This window comes from Oculina patagonica, chromosome 4, assembly GCF_052425735.1.
Source record: "Oculina patagonica isolate OP01 chromosome 4, crgOcupat, whole genome shotgun sequence".
Classification (NCBI taxonomy): Eukaryota; Metazoa; Cnidaria; class Anthozoa; order Scleractinia; family Oculinidae; genus Oculina; species Oculina patagonica.
Window position 1 is genome coordinate 9,041,900 of NC_135761.1, and position 11,125 is coordinate 9,053,024.

The window sequence follows — 11,125 nt, forward strand, 5'->3', positions numbered from 1 at the left end:
GATACCTTTCCTCGGCAATAAACTTATCACTTGGCCAGATGTTTTGACGGGTAAATCACATTAATTTAACAACTAGATTGTTTCGTTCTCGAAGCAAACTATATTTTAGTATTCAAATCTTCTTTTTGAGACTGGTTGACAACCCAAAACACGTTTAATAGCGTTGCAGTTCCGCTTCCCTCCCACCCCCCTGAAAACACTCTCTCCCTTGGCACTGGCATGACACCCAAAATGACATGACCACTCAACTGCAACTGACACAACGTCCTTTCTGTATTAATTGAGCTCAAACAAATTGAAAATAAAATCGAAGGCGGGCTACAACCTGCGACGACGGTTACAACGTATTTCACTATTTGCTATTTGCAATGCAAACTAAGTCGGCCAAGCAACCTTCAGCAATCAATGGCCATCCGCAGTAAATGATACGTGTTGTTTACGTTGGGAAATGCAAATGAAGATATTATATTGATACGCATGTCCACTTCACCCCGTTACGCGACAGCTGGATTCATTTCAATGCACTCATTATATGCAGGAAACTTATAAACTCTAACGCAGAGACCACATCAAGCTAAACTTAAAATCTTCCTCTAATGGCTGCCTTGTAGCAAATATTAGCGGTCGCCGATGAGCAGTTCGACTCAGTGATAGACTTTCGCACCTACGGTTCGTAACATTGTAATTGATCACTACAAGACAAAAGGTATGTTTGCAAATATCGTCTGGAGCACTCAATCTTGTACCCTGAAGACATTCATCGACAGTTACACTCTTCCGCAACTGGTTAAAGTCCTAGACGGGTTATATAGCGACAGTGATGCTAAAACACTATCGGCAGAGCAGGTGTTAACGCTACACTTCACCAAACGAACGGATAAACTGCTCATACAAGCTGCCGATTTCAAGCAGTACGTTGTACCGTTCAATTGCCCGTGTAAAGTTGAAATACTTCCTAAAATCTGTCAGGACAAGTATTACAGCGTAGAAGATGTTGTCCACGCCTGGACGTCGGCTGATTTCAAGTTCATTCGTGTTGTTCACAATGCTCCACCTTCGATGCGTATAAAAGCAGGGGACATCTTGAGACTCAAGAAAACAGTCGAGGAAAAGCGAGTGAAGTTTCTGGAATGTGAATTTCACGACAAGACAAAGGACGTTCTGAGGCTACCTTTGAGCTTCAAGGCTGCCTTTGAGCCTTTAGCAAGTGTAGGACAATATCAAATGCAGGAAATTCTAAAGAAGTTTCAGCTTCCCGTCCGAGTGAAGTTCACCTCTTGTGACACCACGATACACGCGGATGCAAACGACGACATTGACATGATTGATTTGCCCTCTCTTGGCTCCGTTCTCTTAAAAGAACTTCGACAGGAAACAACAGTTATTACAACCAGTCGTGATGGCGATGTGGTCACAGTTTTAATGATTCCCATAGATCTGGATGTGAATGTAATTCCTGCACATGGAGCCGTTATAGGCGATAAAGAGTATGCCAGATTCTGTAAAGACATCCACGATGGGACTGAGCTCACAAAGGTGGACCTCTTTGAAAATGGTACTAAATTTTTTGAAGAACCCACTGTGGATGTTGTTTATGATTACGTAGAAGTTAAGCCACTGCTTCCACGTCGTTATCGTCGAGAATCGAAGCAAAGTGAAAATTCAGACTCCAGCGATGATTATGAGGATGTTGAACCACCACCAAGACCACCTAAACCACCACCTAAGCCCAAGCCAAAACCAAGCGCCAGACGGGTTTCACCAAAGGTTCCCTTAGTTCCACCGTACGAAAACGTATTGGAAGACAATGTGTCGGAAGCACCGAATGAAAGCCCGTCCAATTTCCAGGTGGCATCACCTGATGATTGTAAGGAAGTCAGCAATAACAATGTGGATGATGACGATGAAGATCTATACCTTAGTTCAGACTTCGATTCAGACGAAGATTATCATGATTATATCTACCCTGAAACTGATGTACTGGAACCGAACATTCCCAGTGACAGCGAGCTCAAAGCCTCGCAGGAAAAACCGAACCTCTCTAAAAAACCTAAGAAACTTCAGATAAAGAATCGATTGTCAGCTATGTTCAAGAACCTTGCCTCTTCTCGCCCATCTGGCAATTCCCAAAAGGCATCTAGTGCCACGGGCTCTTCGCAAGGACAAGATCTGGCTCCATCATCACCCACAGCACCGTCAAACTCTCGACAAGATTTGACTCAATCATCACCTTCAGCACCGTCAGATATGTACAAGCAGGCTTTTTCTTACTCACCTCCCTTTGCCCCTTCTCGCCCATCTGGCCATTTCCAAGGGGCATCTAGTGCCATGGGCTCTCCACAAGGACGAGATCTGGCTCCATCACCTACAGCACCGTCAAACTCTTGCGCTTCACCCTCTGCGACGGGTGAGGTATCACCTCAAGCTTTCCCTGATGATCTTAGATGCCTTTCTGTGCCAGAAGTGGGTGAATGCCTTAACAAGCTTAACATGGGAGAACACGTTGAGAGGTTTGAACACGACCAGATTGATGGTCAGCTATTCATAACCCTAGATGAGGCCATGTTGCCATATCTTGGAGTAACTAACAAATTACAACAACGAAAATTACTCATGTTTATAAATGGATGGAGGCCTAATACATTAAATCTCCTCTAAACAATCAATTGAAACGTTGTTTAATCCACTCAGTGAGGTGCTAGTTTCTTCTACGGGTACCGAACCCAAATGAGGACACATTGTTCTATTGTTTAAGCATTGTGTTGTGAGTCATTGTATTTTGGTCAACACTTTTTGTTAACTTTATTGTCGAGTAAATAATTCAGTCCAAAAAGTTCATGCATAGTTCATCCTGCATTACATGATCCTCTTTATAAAGTGCTGTATTTTTGCAGAAGTTTTCGTTGTTTATCTTAAATGGTTTTAAAAATTGACTATCCAGAAGTAGAAAAATAGGTCAATAATGTAAACATATGGCTATTGTCACTATGGCAACGCACTGCTACGCAGAAAGCAAAAATCTCTCGAGTCATAAATTTTAACCTTAAAAATACTAGGGATTTTTTTACCATGGTATTTATTAGGAATTTACAGTACATTATTTTAAAGCTTATAGTATCTTTTTAAGTAAATATAAAATTAAAGTGCATTACGTATGTGAAAAAAGGAAAACTTGTAAATAGGCTATTGTTAAATTTTTGCAAAGTAATTTAAAACAATTTGACATTACGCATAACTTAGGAATGCATTATACAACAAAATAGAGTGTTGGAAAATGTAGTATAATTTAATGTAAATAGACCAGAATCGTTTTTTATACATATATTATATTTTAATTTAAACAGTGTCCCCGATTAGTAAGCTTAAGGCTAGCTAGAAGACCAGACACTTAAATAAAGTTCTTAAGTTCTTAATATTGCTACTAACATAAAAGAGCTACCTGTCACAGAACTATAAGAAGATTGTGAATAATATACTATAAGAACTATAATAAGATGTGAAAAAAGGAAAACTTGTAAATAGCTATAGGCTATTGTTAAATTTTTGCAAAGCAATTTAAAACAATTTGACATTACGCATAACTTAGGAATGCATTATACAACAAAATATTGCTACCGACAATTTCGGAATAAAAGAGCTACCTGTCACAGAACTATAATAAGATTGATAAATTAATTCCCCATTGTTATTATAATTTAATATAAAAATATTCAAAATGATGACTTGCTTTCATTACGTGACATATTACTTCATTAATTCGAACTTGTTTCTTCCTCCTTTAATCACGCGTTTACTGTAAATTGCCTACTACATTTATTAGTCGTTTTCAATGCTGTAAGAATGGCCATGTAAATAAACTTGTTGTCACACTGCTGTTATTGACGTTTTTATCTGTGTATACAAATTTAATGAGAAGGAAGTGACCTATCTTAAAAAAAAGCAAAAGAAACGTCACGTTCGTTTATCCTATAAGTAGTCACACTCGGAAATGGGGCAGGGAGTCCTTGGGGGGAGGGGTGGTAATGAAACAAAAAAAAAAACAACTACGGCCAATCTTGGCCATCCATTGTCTATTTTATTATTGCCTCTCTGGTGCCGGTGCTTTTTATTTGGTTAACCATAATTTTGAGAACTCCTCGCCAGTAAAAAATAATTACCAGGAATATCTTGGCATAGCCCCTATAAGCAAATTATGAACGTGACAGCAATATGGCGGCGTCGCTAACAAACGCCTATGACACGTGGCTCTGTTTGAGGCCTGTATGAACGTTTACTTTTTATTACCTTAATTTTGTGGCCTTTTTCTGCAAAACAAAAACAAAGTGAAATGAGAAACACTTGAAGATTTTATGGACAACATAAATTCTCTATGTTTATATTTTGACGTAAAGGTTATCAGCTCTATTAGCAGTTCAGCTTTTAAGCTCACACCGACAGTCAAACTGAAAGTATAATACACGCCCGTGTGATGAAAAAAGACAATTTTCCTTCGCGTGTGGACGATATTTATGTTTTCCTATAGGAATTAACAAAAATAGGACTTTCATTTTTAAGCTAAAACCACTGGCAAAATAGCTGAGGCAATGTTTTAAAATGACAACATGCCCTCTTTGAAAAAATAAAGTTGTTGCCTATAGGTTTTACGGTATTCTTGACAACATTGATAAGGGGAAGAGTGGGGACACGAGTAATCATTGTTAAAATGTCCAGCTATTTTTATAAAGGATTATGCATTTCATAGAAGTTGACATGTGACAGAATGTGTTCAGTTTAAAACGCTGAGGTGTTCCTGATAGTAAACAGCTGAAATGTGTCTTTCACTTTACGCCTTACGGCTGAATTGAAACAACCCTTTAGTTCTGAATAATGATCAACACCTTTTTTTTCGCCAAAATGTCAAAAAGACTAGTGACAAGAACAAGGTAATTGTTCGAGGCGACGGCGTGGTCTTGACTGACCTAACACTGAATTCTCAGAACTAGCTGCCGTGCCGTAAGAAGAATTGCTATTTTGAACTCAATTAGGACTGAAAAGGCTTGAAGCTGTCATCAGTATTTCTGTTTCTGACTAGGTGCAAACTAGATTTGCGTTACGCAATTGAAAAAGATTGGCGTTGGCTCCCTAAATTGAAATATGGCACAGCCTAAAGACGGTAAGCAACAGGTTTCCGTTCCGAAATAATGACATGAAAAATTACAGTTATTTTGGTAAATAATACTTTCACTTTATAGAGTGTTACAAGACAGAACCACTTGAAGACACTCTTGCCAACTTCATAGTTCGATATCGACTTCCTTATATAGCGCAAGTGTTGTAAGGAGTTGATAGTCCTACAGGAGCCTGTTCGGTGTCATTGAACGAAATACTGTATTAACAATTCACACAGTTGTGCGTTCAAAACGGGCAAAATGAAGAATTCAAAAGGCAAGTATTTCTATCTGCCTGTAGACAACGCGGCACGAGTGGAGATTGTTCCCAAAACACGCAACCGCCTCAGTAATGGCCTCAGATCCCACACTGGACGCCTCGCAAAGTTTCTTCAGACGCTGAAAGAAATGCCTGAGTTAAATCTCAAAGATGGAGATATTCAGTTTGGATCCAATCCTGAATGAAACCACACGACAGGAAAAGGAAGCAAATTTGTATTCTGGCCCTGAAACATTAAAATTCAAAGTTCTCTTTTAACCGGGAAAAGAATTAAGATTGGCACTTGATCACGTTGGATGTTTTGATTCTTTTGAAGAAATTGACCCAAGACGTTACTCTTGGGTCAAGTCAAGTCGTTACTCTGAGGTAATATCGCTAATAATATTGCTTTTCTTGTTGCTGTGCTACATCGCCAATGACACCCTTAAAAGGAGAGTTTCACTTTGAAGAAGAGTCGATTGTAATCGCAACCACAAAATTACAACATGTCACTTAAACATCCGGTTGAACTACAAGACAGTGACCTTATTTCCAATTATTCGGTGTAAACAGAAAGAAATTGACAAGCTTGAATAGCAGATTATAAAATCTAAGAAACCTCAGATAAAGAAACGACTGGCAGCAAAGTTCACGATGGCCCTTTCTAATGCACCATCCTTCACCTCTTCTCGCCCATCTCGCAATTCTCAAGGGGCATCTGTTGCCACAAGTTCTCAGCCAGGGCAGATTCTGACTCCACCATCATACTCTTATACTTCACCTTCTAAAATGGGTGCGGTATCACCTCAAGCTTTCCCTGATAATCTTAGGTGCCTTTCTGTGCCAGAAGTGGGTGAATGCCTCAGAAAGCTTAACATGGGAGAGCACGTTGAGAGGTTTAAAAGTGACCTGATTGATGGAGAGAAACTCATAACCCTAGATGAGGCCATGTTACCAGATCTTGGAGTAAGTAACAAACTGAAACAACGAAAATTGCTCATGTTTATAAAAGGATGGAGGCCAAACATGAGATCTCCTCTAAACAATTGACTGAAAGCTGTTTAATCCACTCAGTGAGGTGCTCGTTTGGGATTCTTCTTCGTGTACCAAACACAATGTGCAAAACGAAAATAAAGTGAAATTAGAAACAATAGTAGATTTTATGGACAACGTTGACGCGAAAGTTATCAGCTCTATCGGAGGTTCAGCTTTAAAGCTCCCACCGACAATCAAAGTGAAAGTATAATACACGCCTGTGGGATGAATAAAGACAAGTTTTCTTCGCTTTCGACGATATTTACGTTTTTTTAATTAACAAAGAACTCACTTCCATTTTCAAGCTTAAACCACTGGCAAAATAGTTGAGACACTTTTTTAAAGAAACAACATGCCCTCTTTGAAAAAATCTACCTCTTGCTCTTTCAAAGACGTGCTTGTAGGTTTAAACGTAATCCTGAACTATCCAGACAACATTAATGTGAGGGGGGGGGGGGGTAGATAGAGGGGGACCCGAGTAATCATTGTTAATAAATGTCCAACTATTTCAGAAAACTTTTTATAGCTTATAGTATGTTTTTTAAGTAAATATGAATTTATAGCATGTATTAGTGCATTACGTGTAAAACCAAAACGTAAAATGCGAGAATCCCCTTTTTATCATAGGGAAGTGTATTGATGTATCATATTATAGTTTATTGATATTATGTCGTGTAAAAATAGGGTAAGTTGTCAATTGTTAAATTTATGCAAAGCACTTTAAAAACAATTTGATATTACACGTAACTAAGGGATGCTATTATAACAGAATATAACAATTTCGGAAGAAAAGAGCTACCTTCCACAGAACTAGATTAAGATTGATAAATTCCCCATTGGTCTTATATTAAAATTCAAATGATAACTTGTTTTCATTACATGACAGAATACTTCATCAATTGCTAATTACTTTAGTCATTTTCAATGCTGCAAGAATGGCCATGCAAATATACTTGTTATTACACTGCTGTTATTGATTTGGACGCGTATTTATCTGTGCGTTTAAATGTTATTGACAGGAGGGCCGGGTGATAAAAATAAGCCAAACAAACGCCATGTTCGTTTATCCCAGAGGTGGTCGCTTAGAAATGGGAGGGGGGGGGGGGGTGTATTCAAACGACAAATCGACTACCGCCAATCTTAGTCATCCTTTGTCTGTTTTATTACTCCTCTGGTGCTTTTCTTTTGGTAAACCATAATTTTGAGAATTGAAGGTAATTCTGTTCCTTGCTAAAAAAAAAATACCTAGGCAAATTATGAACGTGACGGCAATATGGCGGCGTCGCTAACAGAAGACTATGAAACGTGATTCTGTATCTTCTGTATGGGTCCTCTATGAACGTTAGACATTTCATTTTATTACGTTAATTTTGTGGCCTTTTTCCGCAAAAAGAAAACAATGAGAACACGACACGAGTAATCATTGTTAAAATGTCCAGCTACTTTTATAAAGGATTATACATTTCATAGAAGGTGACATGTGAGAGAATGTACTTATACGCTGAGGTGTTCTGATAGTAAACAGCTGAACTGTGTCTTTCACTTTACGCCTTACAGCTGAATCGAAACAACGTGACAATGATTATTTCTCCTAAATGCCAAGCAAACTGGTGACAAGAACAAGGAAATTATTCAAGTTGAGGGCGTTGTCTTGCATGACACAACAACACTAAATTCTCATAACTAGCTGCCGTACAGTAAGAAGAATTGCTATTTTGAACTCAATTGGGACTGAAAAGGCTTGAAGCTATTAAGAGCTTTCATCAGTATTTCAGTTTCTGACTAAGTGCAAACTAGTTTCGCGTTTAGCAATTGAAATTAAAAAGATTAACGTTGGTGCCCAAGATGGCACGGCCTAAAGATGGTAAGCAACAGGTTTCTGTCCCGAAATAGTGACATGAAATCAAAATTACAGTTATTTTGGTATTATAGAGAACTGAAATTTGACTTTCACTTTATAGAATGTTACAACACAGAACCATTTGAAGACACTCTTGCCAACTTCATTTTTCGATATCGACTTCCTTACATAGCGCAAGTGTTGGAAGGAATTGATAGTCCTACCGGAGCCTGTTCGCTGTCATTGAACGAAATATTAACAATTCACACAGTCGTGCGTTTAAAACGAATCAAAATGAGGAATTCAAAAGGCAAGTATTTTTATCTGCCTGTAGACAACGCAGCACGAGTGGAGATTGTTCCCAAGACACGCACCCGGCTCAGCAATGGCCTCAGATCTCACACTCGACGCCCCGCAAAGTTTCTTCGTACACTCAAAGAAATGCCTGAACTAATACTCAAAGAAGGAGATATTCTGGATCCAATCCTGAATGAAACCACACGGCAGGAAAGGGAAGCAAATTCGTATTCCGGCCCTGAAACATTAAAATGCAAAGTTCTTTCTCAGCCGGGTAAGGAAATACGACTGGCACTTGATTACGTTGGACCTTTTGAGTCTTTTGAAGATTTCGATCCAAGGCGTTACTCTTTGAGGTATGTAGCTGATAATATCGCTTTACCAGTTGCTGTGCGATTTATTGGCGATGTAGAGTACTATCCTGACGTGAGGACTTCATTAAAAGGAGAGTTTCGCTTTGAAGAAGTAGTAGAAGATTCGATTGTAATCGCAACCACAAAATTACAACATGACCAGTTCACGATCCTAAAGCTCCCGGTTGATCTACAAGTGACCTTATTTCCGATCAGAAAGCTACGTTGCAATGCAGGATACCTTAGCCAGTATTGGGAGTGTATACAGAGAGAAATTGACAAGCTTGAAAAGCAGATTACAAGTGTCGAAGAAGACTTGTGGCCCGAGAGCTTTTTTCAAGAGGCCATGCTGCCAGTTCCGCTAGAGGGCAATGGGAATATTGAGGACTACGTAGCAAAAATCACTACACGCAAAATTGATGAATGCATGCCTGTTCTAGATGGGGACAGTGATGTTTACGAGGCAATGGGGTCCTTTCGTTCGGGAAGGCCTGAGGAATGCGGACTAGAGGGGACTGAAGATTATTACGAGGCAATGGAACCCTCCATGGGACATAACCTTGGCGAATGCATACCAACTCCAGAGGGGGCCGAAGATCATTACGAAGCAATGGTACCCCCTATCTTCAACGAATATGTGCCAGTTCAAGCGAACGCTGAACCTGTCTACGAAGCAATGGAACCTTCGATCGCATATAGGCCAGGAGAAGGTCTTCCGTATTCAAGGGCTAGGAGTCGTCAGCGTATGAGCAGGAAGAATAATCAAGACTACAAAGAAAAACCACTTTATTCATCCCTTGTGTCGTTTCAACCAAACAGCTCTTCCATGGAGATATCCCCAAATGTGTATGCGAAGTTGCAGCGAAAATCAACATAGCTTTTACTGAGGTCAACCAGGAAGAATTATAAATATATTAGCCAACTTTCAATTCAATTATTTTTTGCACTGCATAATACAATTTTTTTTCAATGTGAATGACCTAACTTCAATACAAGCCAAGTGCAAGGAATCTCCTGAATTGCATGAAATTTGTAAAAAGATCTAAAAATACGAAAAAGATAATACTTGAACCCAGTCTCAAACAATAGAGAACAATGAAGCTAGAATCGTTGCTGAGTCTCGCGCGTGGTTTGATGAATACAACTACCGTGATTCCCTGCAGGCGCGCGCTAAAGAGGGAATCGGGTATTGAAGTAGTAGAGACGAACAGTATAGACGACTAGCTTACTGTTTTTTTTCCATCGCACAAAGTCTGCCGGCTTGGTCTCGACTTCAAAACTACTAGTCCAGCGACCAAGATAAATGACTTTTAAGGCTTTCATTTCCATCAACATTGATATTTTGGATTTATATCTTGATGTTGTGTTTCTGTTTTTTTTTGGTCGCTATTTATTCAGACGTCTTACGCGAGAATCACTGAGAATAGCCAAAGTCCATTCACGCATTCCTTTCACGGGTTGAAGGATTATTTGCTCAGTAAAATAAAACTTTAGATTCGTCTTAGCCCAATATGGGAAAATATGTTAGTCTCCACTTTTTATATTTGACTTTAATGAGAATGTTAATGACGCCGGAAAGATTAAACTAGAAATACCACTTGACATATAGTTTAAAATCCTGCTCGGATATTTGAGCTTAGAAGTTTGGAATTCAATTATGTATCTCATGTTATTAAGAAAATATTCAAAATTAGCAGATAAATAGGGTTACTTTTATTTTGTTCAAACCCAGTTGCTTAGCTCTTTAAGATATCATCATCTCAGATTACCACGAAATCGCATATGTACATGTAACTTAGTAAATTTGACTTTTAGTTCATTGACTGAATTTTCTAATTAATTGGAGAGTCAACGTGAAGGTATTCAGTGGAATTAAAAATTAAGAAAGTCAACAATGTCGCGAATAAATACTTAACCAGTCATTTTCTGCCAGCGTAGGGCTTTGGGACTCCATGGCAGACGGCGTTACCTCCACCCACCCACCCACCCCCCCCCCCCCCCACTTCCTCACCAAAAACTTGCTCCAGGCCCCAAGGTACACCTTCTAAAGCAAAATAATATAAATCCCCACGCAGAAAATTCATGGGGCCCCGGGATGTACAGCGAAATTATTTGGGCTTCTGAGCGCCATTTATAGCCACCTAACATAAGTAGATCGTATTTGATTTTTGTAACTATCTATTTCAAATCTTAG

At 39.1% G+C, this 11,125-nt stretch overlaps 3 protein-coding genes across 3 annotated transcripts; all 3 read left to right on the forward strand.

Moving 5' to 3' along the window:
- The first annotated feature begins 332 nt into the window (after positions 1-332).
- On the forward strand, positions 333-3,874 carry LOC144649411 (uncharacterized). The gene has a single exon (XM_078508901.1). It carries the CDS (start codon positions 709-711, stop codon positions 2,656-2,658), a length of 1,950 nt encoding a protein of 649 aa, XP_078365027.1. The 5' UTR covers positions 333-708; the 3' UTR covers positions 2,659-3,874.
- Positions 3,875-5,193: 1,319 nt separating this feature from the next.
- Positions 5,194-6,868, forward strand: LOC144649461 (GRB2-associated and regulator of MAPK protein-like). The gene has a single exon (XM_078508951.1). The coding sequence runs from the start codon at positions 6,061-6,063 to the stop codon at positions 6,454-6,456; it is 396 nt and encodes a 131-aa protein (XP_078365077.1). The 5' UTR covers positions 5,194-6,060; the 3' UTR covers positions 6,457-6,868.
- Positions 6,869-8,321: 1,453 nt separating this feature from the next.
- On the forward strand, positions 8,322-10,919 carry LOC144649421 (uncharacterized). The gene has a single exon (XM_078508909.1). It carries the CDS (start codon positions 8,339-8,341, stop codon positions 9,806-9,808), a length of 1,470 nt encoding a protein of 489 aa, XP_078365035.1. The 5' UTR covers positions 8,322-8,338; the 3' UTR covers positions 9,809-10,919.
- Positions 10,920-11,125: the final 206 nt, after the last annotated feature.

Excerpts from the sequence above, each read along its gene's own strand:
- LOC144649411 (XM_078508901.1), top strand. The coding sequence starts at position 709 with ATGTTTGCAAATATCGTCTGGAGCACTCAATCTTGTACCCTGAAGACA.
- LOC144649461 (XM_078508951.1), top strand. The coding sequence starts at position 6,061 with ATGGCCCTTTCTAATGCACCATCCTTCACCTCTTCTCGCCCATCTCGC.
- LOC144649421 (XM_078508909.1), top strand. The coding sequence starts at position 8,339 with ATGAAATCAAAATTACAGTTATTTTGGTATTATAGAGAACTGAAATTT.